Source organism: Manis pentadactyla, chromosome 9 (assembly GCF_030020395.1).
Source record: "Manis pentadactyla isolate mManPen7 chromosome 9, mManPen7.hap1, whole genome shotgun sequence".
Lineage (NCBI taxonomy): Eukaryota > Metazoa > Chordata > Mammalia > Pholidota > Manidae > Manis > Manis pentadactyla.
Genome location: NC_080027.1, coordinates 59,838,784 through 59,861,322, shown reverse-complemented (window position 1 = coordinate 59,861,322; position 22,539 = coordinate 59,838,784). Strand labels below are relative to the sequence as shown.

General features: G+C 44.1%; 1 protein-coding gene across 1 annotated transcript in view; it reads right to left on the bottom strand.

Annotated features, from left to right (window-relative positions):
- Window positions 1-6,575: 6,575 nt before the first annotated feature.
- LOC118936013 (sodium- and chloride-dependent glycine transporter 2) overlaps window positions 6,576-22,539 on the bottom strand; it is a 58,586-nt gene continuing 42,622 nt past the window's right edge. Inside the window, exons 11-13 of the mRNA XM_036932732.2 lie at window positions 17,867-17,967; window positions 13,498-13,665; window positions 6,576-11,248 (exon numbers count right to left, since the gene is read on the bottom strand). Of these exons, the coding sequence (XP_036788627.2) occupies window positions 11,093-11,248; window positions 13,498-13,665; window positions 17,867-17,967 (425 nt within the window). The 3' untranslated portion in view covers window positions 6,576-11,092. The remainder of the gene's footprint in view (window positions 11,249-13,497; window positions 13,666-17,866; window positions 17,968-22,539) is intronic.

Genomic DNA, 22,539 nt, shown 5'->3' with positions numbered 1-22,539 from the left:
TTCCAAACCAGGGAATACCTGGAGTCTCCAGAAGCTGGAAGAGGCAGGGAAGGATCCTCCCCTAGAGGCTTAGGAGGGAGGACGGTCCTGCCAACACCTGGATTTCAGGCTTCTCACCTACAGAACTGCGAGAGACTAAATGTTGTTTGAAGCCTTCTAGTTTGTGGTGCTTTGTTCCGCTGCCCTAGAAAACTAATACAAGTTCCAGTTTGCTGGCAGAGCCTAGGAAAAGGCAAAACCCTCCAAGTTTCCTTCACAAACCCAGTGTAGCCCCTGTGCTCTCTGGAACTATGCAGTCCTGACCTGCTGGGGATTTTCATTTCCTGAAACACACATGCAATCATAAAGAGGGGTAGGAGGAATATATCTATACATGTGCCCCTGATTCAATATTATTATATGAATTCTATATGAAAAAATGTGCTCTCTACTCCAATTACTCCAACTTCAATACATAAAAATTAGAGGAACCAATATTTTGCTAAGTTAATTATTGTGCTTCAGCTTCAAACTTTTTAGAACAAAGCTAGGCATACATCTGTAGGAAGATATATAGAAAAACCTTTAGATAGACATATACATAAATCTCCTAATTCTTTGGATGAAACCCTTCTAATCAATGACACCAGTAACCTTGGATGAGTTTTGAGTTTATGATGAAGAGAACCAAGGGGTGTATATATCCAGGTTTTGTTAAGTGTTGTGTAAGCCTATGTTGTCCTTCCATTAGATGAGGAGCAGACGCACTACAAGCCCTAGAGGTAAGCCTTGCCTCCACCCTGACCATGATAATGGCTCCATTTATTATGTGGAAATATGTGTCAGCTACTGTTCCAAGTATTTTTCACGGATTTATTCCTCAAGACAACCCAATTAGGTAGATGGGATTATTATACATCTTTCAAAGATATGGAAACTGAGCTCTTTGTCAAATACGTGGTGGAACCAAGCTTCAACCCCAGGCTGTATGGTGGCAGAATCGGTGGATTCTGCAATGGAATGAAGCCTGTATTCAGTCTCTTTGTTGAGGTCTTATGAGAGGCTAATAAATAGCAGCCCTTTTCCTATATGAGTTCTGACCAACTGAGAAATAAAAGAGTTTTCAAGAGGCCAAATATCATTTTTATGAATGTGGAGACGATGTTGGAAGAACACAGCCTACTGTAAAAGGCAAAATGGACAGGCCACCTGCCCTCCCTCTAGGCTGGACCTTGGCACAGCTGTCTGCTCCCCTGATGTAGACGAAGTGAGGAAAGTGAAAGAGAACTTAATGAGAAACAAGGGCGGATGACTGTGCCCCTCCTCCATAAGGGACGGAAGAGTACAGAATGGAATACAAGGCCAGGGGTGTTTAAGATAATCACTCACCATGGAAATCAAAAGTGTGCAGAAAAGATGATCACCCCCATCAACATTCCACTTCCCTCCTCCATCATTCAGTGTCCCTGGGCTGCCTATAAAGCACTCAGCCTGTCTTCTTTTCCAGGCCGTAAGACAATTCTTTGTTCTTAGTAGAGGTCCCGTGTGCTCAACACTGTTACCACCACTCTGCAGGAAAATTAGGAGGAAGGCATCCTTTTATACTTACACAGAGTTAGGAAAGATGGAACTTTCCTTGTTAAAGTACAGCCTCTATGAGATGGCCTGTTGACCGTAAGCAATGAACATCTACTGAAAAGAGTTTCAGGCCATGGGTGGGTATAGAGGGAGAGAGATTTTTGAACAGGGAGAGCCTTCTCTAGTTACTTAGGCAACAACCTATCACGTCAGTTTATGAGACTGGCTCTACCCACCTACATAAGAAAGAAATGGTCATTTCCGGTATTTCCAGACTACCTGCCGGAATTACCAGTTGCAAAAATTCTCCTTGCCAGAAAAGTAACATTAAACTCCCCCACATTTCCCAGTGGTTCCCCCAGTCTCATAGTCATCCCTGTTCAATTTATTATCTTTATCAATAAGGATTCTTTCTGGCTTCATATTCCAGGAAAACTCCCAAATAATAATAACTTGAATAAGTGATGTTTAATATTCTCTCAGGTAAAAGAATTCTAGAGTTGGAGGGCCCAGGTTTAATTTGGTAGCTCTGTGAAGTCTTCAGGGAACCAGAGTCCTTCCAGATTCCTGCTCCACCATTCCTGGAATGCAGTTCTTGTCCTTGTGGTTCCATGGCGGCTGGCACTCCAGTCATTATACCCACATTCCAGAGAGCAAATGTGGAAGAGAATGAAGAGAAGGAGAAGAGCATGTCTAGGAGTATCATAGGACACTTCCCTTATGCGTGGGCAGAACCCACTCACATGGCCACTCCCTATGTATCTAGACTGCATAACAGCCACAACATTTCAGTGGCATATAACACGACGCAGGTATTCTCACATATCTGCAGGTTGACTAGGATTCAGCTGACCCAGGCTGGCCTCAGCCAGGCCCTTCAGCTTCCAGCTACAGCGGTGAGCTGATTCAGCTTCTCACGGCAGATGCATGTGCCAGCTTAGTGACTCTGCCCCACATCTTTCATGTTTCCTGGACCAGTGGGCCAGCCAAGACATGTTCTCAGGGCACAAAGTGGCACAGATGAGCAGGTGGAAACAGGCCGGATCGCCTGAGGTCTAGATTCAAAACTGGTATACACTGTCACTTCTGCTCACACGCCATTAAAGTCAAGGGGCAAGAAGTATGACCTGCCAGCGATGAGGACATAGCTCAGGTGTGATTTGGGTTGGAGCGAAGAAGTGTAGCCAGTAGTCAGTCTACTAATACCTGGCTACAAGGGAACTGGGAAATGTCACATTTTGGCAGAGAAACAACAAGCCTACCTAAAATCAGAGTTGTTACTAAGGAAGGGAAGAACAGAAATTCAGAGAGATTCAGTCCCCACCACACTTCCTCATACGATATGAACTTAGCAAAACACCAATAACTGGCCTACAATATTCATTGTAATTCTTACCCTCACCTCAAGACACAGGGTGTGTAGAGGTATAAACACTCACAAGAAGGAGAGAAAACAGAGGTATTGCATAGTCACTGGCCTGTGCTTAGCAATGCTCCCCACTTTTGAGAAGATGGGACAGAGTGGTTTTTTTAAAAATATGGTCCATCTCAATGACCTCAGCCAAGAAAGATCAAATTCATGCATCCTGAGAAAGTAGGGCCCAAAGCTCTCTCTGCGCATCTCACCCCACCACCAGTCTGGAGGTGAATCACGCAAATGAATATCCCTCATAAATAACCACGGAAGACCTCAGCCTCCACCTTTCCTGAGTGAGAGAAGAAGACCAGAGGAACCAAGTAGTGGGATAACACTGTCCAAGCTGGCCCGAGACCACTGAGCTCCACTGCCAGGCCCCACCTGCCCCAGCACCTCCCCTGGACTCCAAAACTTTGCCGAGATCCAGATACTAACATGGCCGCACCTGACAGGGCAGGATTCTCCAGGACCATGCTCCAGGCTCACCGCCATGGCTGCTCTTATGAGCTGGTGTCATCTTCATGCTCAACATTTTAAATATAACCCCTGGTGGCCCCAGTCACATGAATCATAAAAGACATTACCTGCTAAAGGATCCCTAAACTTCTAGATTGATGACCAGGTGCCCTGCAGTTCACATCTAACATTTTGAAAAGGCTGGTTTCTTGCACAAACCAGTGTTCTTGCTTCAAGACTGTCCCTGCTCCAATCCATCCTTGGTGCTGTGACCAGGTCAGTATTCCTAGTGCCCTGATCTGACTCTAACAGTAAATATCCAACATTCATCTGTGTTGTTAAATTTTCATGTACAAATTTTAACTTAATCCTCACAGCAATTATGTGGGATGGGTGTCATTGCTCCAGTTTCACAAATGAGTCTCTAAAAATGAGACTGTGTTAATAAGGAAAAGAGCTGGCACTTGACCCTAGGACAGTGCTTTCCCTCTGGCATCCTAGCTGCCTCCACCGGGAAATATCTCTCCACTCTTCAGCAACCTCCCGTGGCCTCCCTGTGGGCCATCAGAGAGCACCTGAACTCTTGATGTTGGCATTGAGGGCACTTGACTGTCAAGTCCGAAACTGCATTTTCAGCCTGGATTCTCACTTCCCTCAGCATATACTATACTTCCAAATTTCATCATTGCTCTTTCTTAAAGTGGTCTGTATATCTTATCCCCATGCCATCAATTACTTTCATCCACATCCAAAGCTCATCCTATGATCCTCCTCATGGTCAAAATCCTTCCCATGTCCTTACCTCATGAAGTCCTGCCTAATCTGCTCAGCCAGAAAAAATGTCTTCCTCTGACCCCCTCTATAGGTTGTCCTACAACCTTTTAAGGCACTTGGTACTTGCTACTGTGTTTTATGATAATATGTGCACCTATCTTAAAGCCCCAGTCACTATGAGTAACGGAGGGAGAGACCTAGGCTTGCTCATGTTTTTATTGCACATTATATCACTGAGTTCTGCTCCTTGTACAGAGAAATGTATAATATTTGCTAATTCAATTAAAAATGCATTTTTGAGTATCTACTATGGGTCACAAACTGTTAGGTACTGGCAACATACAAGTAATTAAGACACTGAGGATAGTATAAAATCAATGAGTGAATGAATCCAAGAATGATGAAAATGTGATTCTGGGTCAGTGTGTATCCACACTATATTCCAGTCATTATTCTCTCTTAACCCTACAACGGTCTGAAGAAGCTTCCTAGAAAGGTCATGGGACTGCGTTAGATGACTTGCAATATCAAAATTCTCATAAAATTACAAATTATACCAGAAGTCAAAAAAGGAGTGGCCCAAACCACACATGTGGTCTCTCTGCTTTACACAGTAGAATAAATCAGAAAAGTAAATCCAGTTTTTATAAAGTTGAGCTATTTTAAAGGCACTGGAGGATTTTCTGTTGTAAAGGGCCCGCTGGTGAATCTTTTAGACAGCACATACCCATCCCACATGTATGTCTTTGCAAATCCAGTTTCCACAAAACAGAATAATTTGTGTATCAGAGATGCGGAATAACTGACCTGTGACTTCTGTGTAGCTGTGAGATTCTGAATCTCTGGTTCCAGGACATCTGGGTAGAAGGAGGAAGAACACATGAGCAGAAGCCGAGAACAATCAAAGGCAGCAGGAGTCAGTTCAGTTAAGAAAAGAGCTGCAAAGTCCAGCAGAAGGAATAGTTGCCAAACAAATGAAAATTAGATGGAAGATGGGACAGAGGAAACCCGGAGAGTTAGGAGGGCAAATGCCACCTCAGCTACTTCCAGACACGTTTGTGCCCGTCTTTAACGGCCCAGACTCCATTGGTCCTATAAACTTCCTACATTTTGTCATTGTCCCCACTCAGGGAAAGACATTTTAAAAGGGTATAAAAACACAAAAGAGCATTTCAAGTAAAATTCCATGGTTTGGGGGATCTACTTCAAAAATACTTCAAAGAAACAAAAAAGTTTCCGTTCAGAGTGGGGAGAGGGACACACGAGGGAAGCTTGGTCGTGAGTTGATAATTGTTGGAACTGAGGGATGCTGATGTGGGACTTCATTATTCTACACTCTCTACTCTTAGGTATGCTTGAGAATTTTCAAAATAAAAAGTTAAAAGCAAACACAGCTGAGCAAAGGGATCTCAGGAAGGAAATCAAACTCTGATCCCACAGAACGCTCTTCTTGCTTTTTCAAGATAAGGTCTTACACTGAGTTTGGTATTTGCTGCTCCATCTGTCTGTAAAGCACAGTATTATGGACACGTCTGAACATATAAGTCCGATTACCACAGGATGGACATGTATGCTCTTCGCATGTCATTTCAGCATCAGTTGGTAAGGGCATTTCTTTTCCCACAGGCTGGCCCAGCTCATCCCAACAGCCAGCCGACATGGAAGCTAAAGATGTAGGCAGGACATGAATGTGTTACGTTCATTTGAGGAGGACAGAGCCCAGCTTCTGGGCTGACCTGATTAGACAGGACGGTCCCAGTCTCTCCACACCACGCTGGAGCCCAGAGCCCATCTCTGGGAGGGAGCATGGGCACTACACACGCTTAAAAGGGAAGGAATGTCATTTATTGATTTGTTTGTGTGTTTATTTGATATGGGTAGTTTTTCTACTAAGCTCTGCATTCCCTCAGATTTGGGACTGTTTTATATTTTATTCAGTTTTGCCTGGGGTCTAACTCAATGCAGGAGCTACATAAATGTTTGCTGAATTGAAATAAAGTTGAGTCGAAGATTGACAAAATGATTGCTAAAACACAACCAAGGATTTTTAACTTGCTCAGACCCTCTGTTCAGATTCACTCAGATTCTCTCCCTCCTTCTCTCTCCTTCCCTATGAGAGATAATTAATAATTCAGCAAATAATTGTACATTCTGATGATTAAGAATATAACAGCTTAATTGATACTTGTTTCTGTAGCAGTGCAGTATCTCGTTTTTCCCAAGAGGGCAGTTTTCCACTTCTGTTCCAGGTTTCTCCCAATAAAATAGATCAATCCTGGGGATACCTGAAGGCCATTTGTTAAAAAAGAACGTGGTGTAATGGGTTTGTAGTACACACAATACTGTAGTCATCATGTTTTAAACACTGACATTTATTTAGGGTTTTGTGAACTCATACACTCTTAGGATAAAATCTATTTTATTTATTTCAGTATATAATAGGCAAATATATAATACAATAAATTGCGTTTGTACACATAAATACAAAATTTGAGGTAGGGCCTCAAGAATAATGACTTTTTAAATGAGTAATGCACAGTATACAATATGTACTCTCTAAGATACATATATGATGTATCATTTGTAACATAATATATTTTCTTCATGTACAGTTAATGAAAAAATATAAGGACCTGATTAGGGAACATATCTTTATTCACAGGCAACAGTACCACATAAGATGTCTGCATTTAGGACATTAGCCAAGTATGCAATTTGAGAATAAACCTATCCATGATAGGTCCATAATAAAGTGCAAAAAATGACCCCCAAAAATGAAAAACAGTTCCTATCAATTACTAAGTATCACCCTAACAATAAAATACACCTTTAAGGCAAATGGTTACCTGAAGATGTATTTAATCCATGGCAGGCAAATCAAACCACTGCTTGCTTTTCAGAGGTGATGAATGCCCAATCTGAAAACACTTTCCTCTTTGGCTGCAGGCTGCTTGGAGGTGACCCAAGCAGAGACCACAATTCAAAATTACTTGGCCTTTCTGTACAGTCAGAGCAAAATAAGAGAAAGATAGGAAGCTTCACTTTTACAAATCCTAGGGCCACTTGCAGAGAGATTATTATCAAGATTAAATTACCCAAAGCTTTGCTCCTCGCCTGGAAGTTTTCCGCCAAATATCCAGCATAAAACAGAGGAAATGCTCATTCGCTGGCTTTGGCCTTTGTCCCCACAAGACAGCCTGCCACACAGCGTGCCTTCACTAGAGTCACCGCCCCCAAGCAGCGTGTCACAAACCCAAACCCAGGAGGGACAAGCATCAGTATGATCTCGTCATTACACGTACAGCAAGCAATAGTTATTGTGCAAGTCTCTGGGAAGAGGATGATGACCGATGATGAGCAAGGGAACAAAGAGGAAAGAAAAATCTTAGCTGAGGCATGGGAAAGCCTTGCTGACTGACAGGTGAAGGTTGTCAGGAAGCACTGAGGCGCCCGTACATAACAGAGGAAGAACTTATAGGGAAACTCAACTCCAGTGCAATATTAGCATAAAGACAACCCAAGTCTTATCTGTTTAAGGGTCATTGTGTTAAATTCTTTAAAGTGCAGCTCACTGAAATGCAGGTTGATGGCATCTTTTACATATTAAAAACACATTGGGAATTTCAAAGACATTGAGGTCCTCAAGATTTTGCATTGACCACAGATTTCATGCAGTACGTAAACATAAAGGAAAGAAATGAACCAAAAAACACCAGGTTAGACACATTTTTACATGACACACAGCCCTAAAGAGATTTAAAAATTACTAATATGCAAGACAACTTTGCATAAGAAGCCACACCACCAATAGTTAAGAAATATACATTTTTTTTCTCCTTAAGGATATTACAGGGTTACTGTTTTTAACATATGGCTTTTTTTTTTCTCTGAATGGGTTTCTGGCATTTATTGGTGTTAGGAAATAACCTCATGAGTGGAAAAAACCCCACTGTTCTGCATAGTGAACCAATAAAAGTCTCTCTCTGGCAACACAGTTCGTTCCTCAGTTGTCGGGGAACTCTCAAGTGGCAGTTTATGACAATGCTGTTCATCTTTTTTTTATTCCTTCTTTTTTTTTCTTCCTTCCAATTGATCGTGCATTTTAATAGCATGGAAACATCCTTCTAGTCATATGCATCTCAGCTCTTGGCATCCCAGCCAAGTCTACGGAAGGTACAGCAAAGGTTGATGTGTGATAACTGGAATCAGCTTAGACACTGAGCACATATGAAGCCTCACAGTTGAACATGGCTCTAGAAATGGGCAAAACTAAGTTCACAAGATAACCGTTTCCAGTTAAGTTTGGACCCTTTCACCTGGAAGCAAATTTCACGTAAAGCTTGGAAACTGTAGGAAGGGGAAGAACACCACAGCTGTTCGGGGAACAGCTACTGAGTTGCCTTAACTTGGACAAATCCTAATTAACACAAATGTAGCTGCCCACCAACTGCTTTACACACTGCAGAATGTGGCTGGTGAGGAGGTCCCCAATGTCGCTAGTTAACTTTCGGTTTGTACAAAACAAACTTGGCCGCAGCCGTGGATTCTCTCCCTTCTTCTAATCACAACAGCAATAATTAGCAGAAACTGGGTTGGCATGCAGCATCAGACTCGAGTTTTAGCCAAGAGGCAAGAGAGGCAAGCCAAAATCCATTCGTCGTGACACAGACATGCCAGTCCCATGAGAGAATGCTAATTGATTTCAGCTATTTTCTTCAGCTTTCAAATGGGAAAGGCTACAGATTATTCCAAACCTAAATGATTCCTCTCTGCCTCTTCCATTCCACCAGTTCTCAACTGAAGAGGCTAAGTTTTGGTACCACTATGTGAAATCTGCTGGTCATGGGGGCTTCTCAGCAATACGGCTTTCAGGACCAGTGTTAGTGACACACAGGTCACTATGGGAAACACTGGGACATGTGAGGCCACAGCTCAGTCTTCCTAAGGCTAAGTCTAGGGGAAATGCAGGATTTAGTCTCTGTGACAGTTCTAGTAAGTTCTAGCTTTGGGAGATAGAAAAGGAGAACAAGGAGGGGGAAGAACAAACATACGCTGCAGACATAGAGATGAAAACCTAAAATTCAAACCCATCTTTGTTTCCTTTTCTAAAAGTTTCCAAAGGCAGTTCCAGAAAATCAGAAGTTCACGTCAGTGTTGGCAAATGACAATGAAATTTGCCCTAGAAAAGGGAGTGCTCAGGAAAATGAGTTAAGACTTTTTTAACAAATGAAGTCGTATTATTTTTTAATGTTACATTAAGGTCTGTTGTTGGGTTCCACTGCTGATGAACAAGATAAAAATGTCACATCAATATACAAGATTTGAACTGAAAACTTTGCCTGAGACCCTGAAATGTGAAGATAAATAAGGAAATGATTGAAATGGTCTCCCCTAAAGGAAACAATTGAGGCTTAGATACTGTTACTGTAAGAGAAAAAAAACAGACTAACACTATTCTAAACTCATCATCTCTACAGTGATTCATAAGATATTTATAAGGACAGAAAACACCACTACAAGTACACACTACATGAACACGTATCACATCTTTAAAGTTTCATATATGCATGTTCAGGATACAAGAAGAAGAAGTTATCTGTCTTTAAAGAAGCTTTGCCAATCTTTGCAGACATATGATTTGTTCTCATTAGAGTGCAGTTATGAGTATTGTGAATTGGGAACTCTTAAAATTGAATTGGCTAAATGTACTTTTAAAAGCTATAGTCTTAATTGGCTCACTTGCTACTTACCTAAGCTATCTTTATCGGAAATTTCTGTAAATACAGTGACCTAAAATGTACTACCAGCACAGTAAATATTATGGTTGCTTTCTATTAAACTCTCCATTTCTTTAATGGCCACAATTGGTATTTACTGTAAATGAAAAAATTAAGAGTAAAAATTGGGAAGTTATCTGTCTTTAAAGAGTTTGTATCTTATAAATATAGTATATAGACAGAACCAGGGTAATTCTTATTTTCCCAGAGGTTGAAAGACAAGATATCTGCAACTTACAGAAAGACATTGAGAAGAGAAGAAAGCCGGATGATGACGTTGAATCACAAAGCTAAAAGTCGCTTAGAAACTAGAAGGGAGCTCTACTGTGAACATATAAAATTAAGCACAAACTCTATGATGGCTCCTTGGGCAGAGGTGAAGCAAATGCCAAAAAGAACTGATAAAGATGTTGTTCAAAGCAAAAAAAGATAACTGAAGTGAGAGAACTGACTCTTCACTGAGAATCAAAGTGTACAGAGGAAAATATCTGAGTCCGTGGCACACTTGACACAGTTGGTCCAAATGAAGGAAACAGATCCACAATCATGAATGGAAAGATGAACTTGACTGCTCCAGGGTCTGAATCCACTGGCCTTGTCTTACTCTGAAACACTTTCTGACCACTGCGGCCCCTCCAAATGTACCCTGTCTTGAACTTTCTGTATCTGAATGAAATCACTACATTGCTCGGCTCAGCTCTATACACTGATGAGCCCAAATTAACAGTCTCAGAACTCTGCTATCCTGTATATGTCTCCCTGGCTCCATGGAGGACAGCACACAGTGGGTACTTCTCTACAGACCAAGTCACATTCTTACCCATGACTCCCTGCAGAGTGCTCCTGCGGGGTGAAGCACTTGCTCAAGGCATCAACCCTGCTGGGAACTGACACGGTGGACACAGGCACACGGCCCCTCAAGTGGTCTGTCTAGCTCTTCACTACGGCATGCGACACTATGCCCTACTTTTCTATATAACCACTCTCATGCATGGATACAAACCAAGATGTGGGAAGAACAAAGAAGAAACATGGGAAAAAAGCAGGGGAGAGAACATTAGGGGGAGACAGGAAAAACAGGATCAAGTCTGGGCAATCCCACGCCATCAGACTAGCACTGGGTACCCAGTTCCACATCCTTCACTGGCAGTTTGAGTCCCAGGGAGGAGGTTCCCAAGGGGTCGACCATGTTCTTGTAACGCTCCCCACGGTGCTGAGCTAAGAATGGGCCCCAGTCCGGCTGTGGTGAGCACACCAACTTCAGCCTCTGCAAAGAAGCCAAAGACACACAGGGTCACAGAAGCAATGCACCTTCCTCCCCGAAGCACCACCCACCCCCAAATGGCCTACAACCACATATGTCAGCAACCCCTTGAGCCAAGAGGTCCCCCACCAGGGGAAGCAGTTAGAAGGAGCAGCCCCATTAACTAACTAGGCCAGGGACGTTAAAGAGAAGAGTTAGTTTGGTTCACTTAAAATTATTTACCTTACCCTGCAACCACTATCACGATTGCTCAGGGTTTGCTTTGCAGAAGATTAACAGAGGACAAAGGGCCTGGATTTTAATTATACATTTCTTCCCTCTAAATGAAGAGAAATTACCAGCTTCTCTCTCCATGGCCCAATGCAGTCTGCAGAGGATGTGTGCTCATTTACTTTTGTTCTGTAGTCTCAACAGTGAGTTGTTACATCAAAATAATTGGATTTTGTTTAGCATATTTCCCAAAAGTATATAAATGGCTGGGAACAAAAAAAAAACTCAACCCCAAAGATACATTGCCAAGAGTGAGCAAAGATTTTAATTATCTATTGACAAAAATATACGTTTCTGCCTTGTTTCAGCAGTGTGAGGAGTTTGCAAGCAAGCTAAAAATAATGGGAATGTCTCTAATCTTTCAACTGAACTTCTTACAGAAAACATAATTTGACTGCAACATTTTCTAGAAACAGGAAAGAAAATATATTTCTGACTACATAAGGGAGAACAATTATATGTTTATTACCTATTAAAGTGAAGCTGCTTCTTATAGCTCTTAGTTTAATCTCTCCTTAATCATCAGTTTGCAACCTTTGGGTCCCACATCAACCATAAGAAATTTATATATCCAATGCATCAGTTTAGAGAATTTAGGCCTAAGACAAAAGTAACAGAGGCTAAAGCAGCTTCTGTTCAGAGGGAATGAGGCGTCAGGGTCAGTTGGTGGCAGGTTCACCTGGGGCACGAGAGAGCCATCCCCGGGGATCAGGGGGGCCATAGTCATTTACCTCAAGGAAAAATGGACAGAACCTCCTGCAGATGAGAACCGGAATAGTGCTGGAGGAAGGAGAGTCCTACATCTCCCTTCGTCTACTCGGGCTTCATCTTTAGTCCAGCGGAAACAAAGCCTACCTTCCCGTTACATGGATGTCCGTGTTATGCACCTACTCACACGCTTTACTCCTGTTCTGCTTAGCCCCTCCAAAGTCTCCACCGGAGGCTCCAGAGACCTCTGTTCAGTATGAATGATTGAGAGCAAAGCCCATTCAGCTGTTCTTCACCGCCCTCTCAGGGCAGGTGTTTCTCCCTTTGGTCTAGGCATCAGAATCACCTGGGGTGCTTGTTAAACTATAGACCCCAGGGCCACACTGCTGCAGGATTCTGGTTCACTGGCGCCAAGCTGGAACCTGACCATCTTCTGCCTTTCCAACAAGCCCCCAGATGGTTCTGATCTGCTGGTGCCTGGGCCAAATCCTCAGTAGCACCGGTTAGGTCCAAAATGTCAGACTTCTGGGTCTTCAAGATAGAGGCAATGCTGATCTATTCTAGCACATCTCAGCAAGTGACTTCTCATAATTAACAGAAGCCTGCCACACTTCACTGGTGGCTCAACAAGAGACAGTCTCTTCCCATCTAGAGTGATGGTGGGTTTTTTTTCTTTTTTTGGCATTAGAAATCAGAAGTAGGTCCAGCAAGGGATTAACTGACCAAGAAAGACAAGTCTCACCTCATACCAGTCATGCTCTGGACCTTTCATGACATTCTATGGGGGTGGTGACATTTTAATCAGCTTGGACCCCTCAGCCATCCCTAATACAGCAATACAATAGAAAGGGGGAGTGATTTAAAATTTCATGGTAATAGATACTTGGAGGGAGGAGGCATGGACAGAGAGGAACATTAGGAAAAGGGAATCTGGTGTGTGATTAAAAACCAAACACTGGGATTTAAACTGTGCATGTGGGGAGTGGAGGGGGAAACTTCAGGAAATAGGAGACAGTCTGATCACTTCTTCCCCAGAGATGTCACCACACTGAGGAAAAGCATAACAGCTTGGCCTGTGGTTTGGCTAAGCCCCTCTGTTAGAGGAAAAATACATAATAAAAATGGGTTTAATAGAAACAGAGGCAACTGTAATCACCTAATCACCAAGTCTCCCTCTAGAATAAGTTACTAAATCTGTTGTTGTTTAATGTACGGAGTTCTCAGAGCTTCTCTCATGGGAGAGGATGGCAGGGGAACAGAGCTGATAGAATTACCTCAATAAATCTGCCAGGGGCCAGATGCATTTTTATCACAAACATAATTGGGATCCAGATAACAGAACAGGCGAGCATCAGCCATCCAAGCACCATGGACCAGTTAGGGTAGCGGTAAGAGCCATAGGTCATGGGCTCCCACTGGTAAAAGCTGAAACAAAGGATAAACTAGGAAGAAAAGAGAAACACATGTTAGGGTGGTGATGTGAAATATATCATTCATTCAACAGCCATGTACTGAACTACTGAACCTCTGCTATGAGTCTGATGCTCTCACGCACATTATCTCACTTTATACCCATAAGGACCCTGAAAAAGATCCATTCTGCAAATGTATAAAGTGAATTTCAAAGAGATGAGGATGACACAACCTTAGCTGCAGACCCTGCATTTGCCAGGCCTTAGGTACCAGCATTACATATGCACTTATATACCACACATGGGCTGAGAAGACAAGTTTAAAGGACCTACACCAAGGTGACTGGTGGGCAGAGTTTGGAGATGCAGTGAGGGCTTTTAAGAGGTTGTCTGTGCTTTCTATAATGGATAATCTGGCTTCTGTTATAAGAAAGAAATCCATTGAATTTATATACTTTAATTTTTAAAAAATGAATTGAATCTATGTAGGCTTCTCCTTGATTAGGGAATGGCCCACATCCAGAGCTGCCTCTCAAGTGGGCTAAGCAAGACCTGGAGTAGCCCCCAAGCAGAAACTCAGCCAGAAGCTTAGTCCTATAATAAGCTGTGGGACAAAGAGGCTGGACGCACAGCCCACTCTCAACTGACGTGAGGTGAACCAGCCTCATCACCAGACGGTGGGCCTGAGCCCCGAGACAAGCAGGCTAATCTTGGCTCCATCACTAATTGGCTGAGGGACCTTTATGTCTCAGACTGCTTTGCTCTAAGACAGATGTATTTCACACTGTGTATAAAACATAGGGGTTTTCTGGGTACAATAGCCTGGCGTTTATGCAAGAGCCCCCCATCAATTTAAGAGAGAACATGATTTGTTTCCTGCCATTATCTGCCATCACTGGCTGCCAACAGCAGTAAGAAGCCTCTGCAGATGGGCTGGTGCAGCTCTAAAGGAGTGAGGGAACACACGGGCAAGCAGAGGCGCTGAGGAAGAGCAGGGGCCCTAACTGCTCTTGCTGAGCCTTTGGGGGGCATTCCCTGAGAACACTGTGTTCTTCCCTGAATTCCTCCTGCCTGTGCAGCATCAGCCTGACATAACATCCCTAATTATAACAACATTAAGTCCTTCCTTCTCTCACCTCTCTTCCTCTACCATAAGCAGTAAAATAATTGCCCACAAATTGTTGGAGGGAATTATGTCAGGAAAGACAATATATGGAAGTGTTTTGGAAAAGCATGAAGCCCAACACAGATGTAAGGCATATTGATATTATCGCTGCAAATCCCAGGCTGCTGGGGGAAGTGATTATTTCAATGCAACAATAATTCAATATATTGATTAAACACAACATGAGCCTGAAGACGACTGTGTAAAAAACTGCTCCTATGGAAAGAGATGCCTTCCTCTAGGCCCCTTTTTAAACATTTGCCCCTAGAGTTATAAGCTTTATTAACCAGTCTATTGGAATTGTGGCCTAATGTAATTATAGTAAGTTGCTCCATTTCATTTACTATATAAATAGCAATACATCTGCTTATGTGTGCACATAACTCAGTAACGTGATCTGACTATGTATATAATAACTGCATGGAGAATATTTATAGCTCTATAAATTCACAAAGGCACATATAAAAATGATCAATTTTATTTCAGGAGTTTCCAAGTAATTTAAGCCCATAATCTTAGCTCCTTCCAGCATACTACAAATATCCATTTTTCAGAAGGGCAAATGGCAAAAAAAGTAAGTGTTAGGCTTGGTCCTTTGACATACATTTTGAGTTGCACAAATATTATATCAAACTTATCTCTGCAAACTTGTTCTTGCCATAAATTTACTGTGTCAGCTTTGATAAAACCCTGCCTTCAGATGAGCCTGGTCATGAGAGATGATAATTTAGCCACTGAGTCAGGTCGCCCTGACCTTTTGTTGATGCAGGCCCTGGAAACAGACTAGTTAATGAAGGTGATGGAATTGGTTATCTGTACTTGATCCTAGAAAAGGAATCTGGTTCTGGATATTTTCTGGGACCTCTCTACAGGTTTCTGAGGTGAGTTTTATAATGGAAATCAAGTAGAGCACAGCATAGTTGAGGAACTTTCTTAAAACCCACAGTGAGTCCCTAGAATTTTTAATTCATAAGCCTCTTTAAGACATTCTGCTCATAAAGATGATTGGGATTGTTTGAATTCAAAGCTAGCCAAACTCCACTGGGAGATGAAAGCACTGGGTATTTAGAAATTTGTTAAGAGTGTGAGCTTGAGGCCTAGACAGCTCTGGACTCAGTTCTTAGCTCTGCTACCTGCAAGCTCCTTAGCCTCTCCAAGCCTCCATCCACACACTGCAAAATGGGGAGAGAATCACCCACCAACCAGAGTGGTCAGAAGCTCTGGAGACATTGTGCATAAAGTGCCTGCCTCTTAAGAGACCTCCACCAATAGTAGGGCTGATTATTACAATGATGCAGCATGTTTCTGTAGAATATAATAAAATTCTCTGAAGTTTAATCTCTTCCCAGGTAGGCAGAATCTAGAACAGATTCTAACTTTGATTTCACCCAAGAATAAATCATGTGTAGTAGTGACCAGGAGATTGGCACCGCTCAGTAGAGACAAAGAACAGCAGGCACCAATTAGGTAAATCTGAGTTCTTCATAGACATTTCAGTTCTGAATTCAAAAGACTGAAAAGTCTATCTTAATCCTTTTCAGCTCTCATACCCTGAATCTGGTGTGACTTCTCAGACCAATTATGGCCTCTAAAATGTGAGTATAAATACGGGCCTTGTTCTGATGTCCATGGCAGCGTAGAGGGAGATAAATGCTGAAGGTTTTTTCTCTCTCAACTTCTGTCTTTTCAGAAAGACGTTGAGGTGCTTTGATTAAAATTCACTCTGTGACAGTAGGAAAAAAAGGGGGGGGAAGGGGGAGGACATAGATTTTCTTTACAATTTTACTTCCACCCTGTCTTGTTTCCCTTTACAGAAGCTCATACTGGGTAGTAAAACAAGTGTCTTAATCTGGTTTCTAGTGCCACCTGCTGGGTTCATCTGGAACTACAGCCAGCTTCCTGTAGCCTTGGGGCGATGACAACCGCTGCAAAACCCGAGCGGGGGAGAGGGAACGGCAAGGTCTCCATCAATTACTGGGCTCGGAGAGTGAATCAAGGGAAAACCTGCAGCCTATGGCACAATAAAGGAGGTGCCTGGATATGCATGTAAGTTCTTACGCAGACTTACTGACACATGAAGGGCTCTGATCTTTAAGATGAATGTCAGATGATCTCAAAATGTCATCATTACACTTGAGGGTGACAAGATCTCAAAAGCAATAAAAGTGAACACTAAAAGTCTGCTTTACTCTGTATTAGTTGTAGAGCATCTGTACTGAGTAGTGGTTAGGTTAAATAAGAGTTCTGGAGCCAAACTGCCTGGGCTTGAACACAGGCTGTTGCTAATGATGAGGTTAGCATGAGGTGCGATGTTAGGGAAGTCATATGAGCTCTGGGCATCTATGGATAAAGTGAAGGTTTGTTCCTGTAGCCTGGATTGTCACCAGGCCCTGGTTGGCTAGCTCACTGCACACGTGTGGGCAATACGTTGCTATTGACTCTATATAAAGAGCTCTGCCCAGTGCTCTGGGTGACACGGTGGCACGGCTGCAAGGCTGCAGGAGAGCAGAGCAGAGGCTGGAGTGGTGGTAGCACCGAGGACAGAGGCCCAGGGGATGGCTGTGCGCACCAGAGGGGCCCAGAGGGAGAGACCAGCTTGCTGCATGCAGACTTGCTCTGAGTGGATGGGATTCTAGTGATTGACCTGCCACTGTGGAAATAAAGTTGGATATAACCCTTTCACCCCAAGAACGTTCTACTGTCATTTCTTTGATCACACTGAATCCATAGTGAACTTGCCGGGGGCTGAAACCCATTGGCAAGACAGCATCAGTTTCCTCATCTATAAGATGCAGATGATGATAACGCCAACCCCACAGAGGTGCTGTGAGGGAGAGATGAGGCGACAAACATAAAACACTTGGAAGAGAGCCTGGCCCACGGTTAGTATGAACTAAGCATCTGAGTCACTTTACCCTCTGAACCCATTTCCTCATCTGAGAAACAAGAATAAAGGCCATCCCATTGGCTTCCCAAGCTTATATGCAGGCACATGCCTTGTTCAGACATAAAGTACCACATACACATGCAAGATCCTATCTACATGAAAGTGCATGCAATCCTTACAGTTAAAATGGTTGGGGTTACAAATGCCCAGCAGACTTTCCAGAAAATGTTTGGCTGAAATCCAATCATCATCTCTATATCTTCACAGAATCTCTGCAAGCCTGCAAACAGAGAAGTGGAGACAGAGCATGAGGTGCAGTGGCAGGGGATGAGGCGGGGGCGGGGGACCTGCCACTCAAGCACCGTTGGCTAGGGATGGCCCCAGCCTCGTGTCAACGTGACCCCTATTATACAAGAAACCATCAGACAAATGACTCACTCCTGGAAAGATTAGGGCAAATTGAAAATTTAAGTAGATATTAAATACTCTATGCAGTGAAGTTCAAAAGTGTCATCCCATGGTGACATCTAAAAAGCTCAGTTCCAGCCTGGTAGCAGCGTGGCAGCACTGCCACGGCCTGGCACCTTCACCTGCGCAGCTGTTTTTGGAGATGGCCTTATGGGCTTAGCAGTGACTCAGGCAAAACCAATTAAGATGGTGGTCAAAAAGCACAGTGGATTATGAAAGCCTTGGGATTTAAAATGAGCCTCATTGTACATTGGTTTTGGTCCCCCACCCTTTCAAGGACACTGTTCCATGAGCCAATTTATTTTTGCTCTGTATGAGGTGACAACAACAGTGAAAAACCAGTGTAAACCCCAAGTGGCCATTGCCTGCTTTGTTGGGACTCAAAGGATTATTGTCTTCTTGGTCACTGGCCAACTTAACTGAAGTAATGAGCAGAGGAGAGAGTTACTCCCATGGCCACAGGTAACCACTCTCCCCATGCGCTCCTGGTGTATGAAAGTTTTTAAACCATGCCTTGAAAAGAAAAGCCACTGAGGGGTGTTTTAGAATGAGACAGTTCTTTGCTTTGTTTCCAGAGCTCATCAGAAGCATGGCGCTCTCAGAACTGTGGGATGGCTAGGCTGAAGGGGCAGGAAAGGCCCCAAGTTCAAGCTCCTTCAGTCAGCCCATCTGGCCAGTGACCCAGCAGACTGGGTTTCTGTCTCCTCATTCCTTCATTCCCTGGGTCATTTTGTGAAAACTGAGTGTCCTGCAGGTCAAGAGGCACAGGCTTCTTCAGGGCAAGCTCCCCTGTCCCCAGTACCTCCTCCGATTGAGAATAATCCACTGCACAACCTCCCACCTTCTTGTCCGAGACCTGGGCCACTTACTCCTCCATTCCTGGACTCTCGCAACCCAGCTCCCTTGGATACCTGGGGCCTCTGCCTTCAGCCCCATGAGGAACAGGGGAATTCACTCTCTAGGGCTCCTCTTCCAGCCCTCACTTGCCCTCTTTCACCTCCCTGTCCACCGCCTAACCAGCTGCCTTCACCTGACCCATGCCCTCCACCCCGACCTCAGCCCAGATTTACCCTTCCTGGCCTTGTTTCCTCTATGCCTGCTCTATGCTACATGGTAGTGGGGAAGAAGAATGTAATGCAAAAGGACAATCTCTTGCTGGGATGGAAAGCAGAAAGTGTCGTATTCCTCCAGGGAACAGAAGAGTTCATCTCAGCCCTTTAAAAATAAATGATCCTGATAATGTTCTATATCTTGATCTGGATGCTGGTTACCTCAGGATAACAATTCATCGAGCTGTACACTCAGGTATGTGTTCCTTCCTGTATGAATGTTATACTTCAAATTTAAAGTCCACCCCAAAAGTCCACTCTAGCCACCACCACCAAACTAATGGATTCTGAAACCTTTCGTGGCCCCGAGCTCCTGGCATTTGCTTCTGCTTCATGCCCAGCCCAGACCCCGAGCATCAGCCAGTGCATATGACAGTGAATCTCAGGTCCTGCTGACAACAGCCATCATGAAAAACAGCCAAGCCTTACGTTTGCTATAGAGCAGCCTGTGCTGGGAACAGTGTCAGCTATTCACCAAAGGCAACCCTCTCTTTTCTCAACTCACTCTGAAATTTCTCTGTTTGCATCAGAGCTTCCTGCTCTGTGTTAAGGTAACCCTGATCAGGGCCAACACAAATGTGGTGCAGTGGAAGGGGACTGGAGCAGGAGTTAGGTAGGACCCAGAGCTGAGCCCTTGTTGTGCCCCTGACTCACAGTGTGACCGCAGGAGGGCATTCCTCTTTCTGAGCCTTTGCTGGTTTACTCGGGGGACTTGCTGCTCGAGTTCTCGGGGTCATTCTGGAAAGGTCAGTCGATGACGTGAGGACCCTCCAGGTTGCTTCCTTGTGTCCACAGGCAAGAACTACATGCTCGGGGCAGTTGGCCTATACATCTGTGGATTTATGTGTATGCTTCCTTTAGTGTTATCAGATGCTTTCAAACAAGTGGCCTCTGGACATTAAACCCTCTAAATATAATTGAGGGAAGAGACTCAAAGGAATAGAATTCAAAGCTGAAGCCCTCAAACACACACTCATAGGACACTGAAAGCAGGCCTCCATTCTTTAAAAAATTATTCCAGAAGTTTCTGTTATCATTATTAATCCTATTGCTAGATAATTCATCTCATCAATCATCCTCAAGAGATGATGGTATATGCAGCTTGACTGGGAAGCTGATGACAGGCCTCAAGGTTAGACCCAAGGAAGACATATAGATGGCTTCATACAGGAGGTGGGGGATGGCATAAAAGAGCTCAAAGCCTCCCCAGAGGGGATAAAAGGCTAGACCCAGAGTTGCAGAAGGGGGATGACAGGTACTCAGTTTCAGCAAGGTGCAATTTGATGCAAAGGAGTGGTCCTGGGACTGAGAGGGAGAAGCATGGATTCCAGAACTGCCCCATCCCTGGACATCATCTCCCACACTGGGACTCACATGAGGGCGCTGGCCACCTGGCCTCTGCCTTCTGCGAGCTGCAGGTCCTGTGATTACTCTGCATTTTCTACCAACTTGTGGGCTGGCCCTGCAGATGCAGACCTGGGGCACCTGGCATCGCCAGGCATCCTTCTGCCTCTGCTTCTTTCCTGAGTCAGGCTCTGCAGTCCCTCCATCCTCTGCAGCCCCAGCTCCCACCCAGTCACAGCCCTGCCATGTCTTGCCTCATCCCCAAGGTCCCAACTGAGTTCCTTCCTGAGTCCACGGCTACCTTCCCCTTAGGCCATTGTTTATAGGCTTCCTCTGCTTGCTCTGTCCTTTCCACTGAGCCAAATCCCTCTTGCCTTCAAGGCCTAACTCTTGATAAAGGAATTGCTCAGGGAGCCTGCAGTGTGTACATATGGAGACTAGCCTGCTTCCTGACCTTGAGCCTGGAGGAGTAAGGTAATCTTCAAAAGGAATCTGAGCAACTGCCTGTCAGTGAATTAGCAGAAAAACAGCAAGGGGGAAAAAAAAAGGTGGTGAACTCATGGCAACTACTCTAGACTCAACAAACAAGATTTGGGGCTCAGAAATTTGGGGCTACAACAAGCTCCATATAACCAACCAACCCTGAACTGAAAGTCAAGGACTTACTTCAACCAACCAGTAACTTCTGTCCAGGCAGCTGTATGGCTTTTGTGTTTATAAACCACACCCTTGCCCTTGGTCTGCTCTCCCTCCTGAGTGGCCAGGGCTGGCCTCCTGGCATGTGAGCTACAGCTGTGCACCTGCCCTGAGCCCTGTGCTCAGAAGGGCACAGGCCCCCTACCCCCTGCCCCAGGAAAATGCTCTCCTGTGGCCATCCTGAAATTCTTAACTCTTTGTTTGTTCATGAGAGGCTCCACATTTTCATTTTGCACTAAGTCCTATCAATTGTGTCTCCAGTCCTGCGTATACCTCAAATTATTCTTTTATAGTTAATGTGAAAGCCCCAACCCTCAGAGCCAAAACCCTATGTGTTCGCTCAGATTTGCCCCACCTGCATTGGCAACAAACTTAACAGTCACTCCATCTCAGTCTTCATTTTCTTCTATATTCCTTTGTCTCTGAGATGCCATCTTCTCCAACTTTGCCTGGCTACTCAAAGCCCTCCTTGATCTGTGGGCAGCACAGGTGCTCCCAGCCCGGGAACACTCAGCTTAGCATGACCTTCTCAGTGTTAAGCGTCAGGTGGGTTTGCTCCCCCTGGCAGCAAGTTGGCAAGGTGCACGAGTCCAGGAAACCACCTCTACCTTCCCCACTTTACTAGGAGCACACAGGGCATGCAGTCAGCATGTAATACATTTACTCACACTTATTTACCCATGTGAGGTATTACTGGACTGAAGCTTGTCATTCTTAACATTCACTGAGCCCCAGCAGTGGAACTGGGGGACCCTACACCCTGAATGAGAGGTAGACAGAGACATTTCAACCAAGAATATAAGTGAAAATGGAGTCCAGGAAAGGGGATCACAAGAAGCAAAATTAAGCTTGAATTTGCAGAGTTCTGGGGAGACTGTTTCCTCTGTTTTATGTTTTATATTTTAAAAAACTTTGAAGAGTTCCATCTGCAGGATGAGCAGCAAAAACTGAAGAATGACATACCCCATCATATAAAAGGCATGGCCTGGTGAGAATCTAATGTCCCTCCCGAGGAGGTAGAGAAAGACAGTCTGCAGGGTTGGATGTAAAACAAGTAGCTACAGTGGAAAACAGAGCAAGACAAGTTAATGTATTGTGATTTGGGGAAAATATGAAAAGTAGAGCCAAGCAGATCGCAGGCAGGAGGCCTTGCGGCAGTGCAGTCACATGGGGCCCCAGCCAGAAGGCTAGCTGGCGGGTAGGGTGAGCTCTGCTTGCCCCAGCTTAAAGGGTGA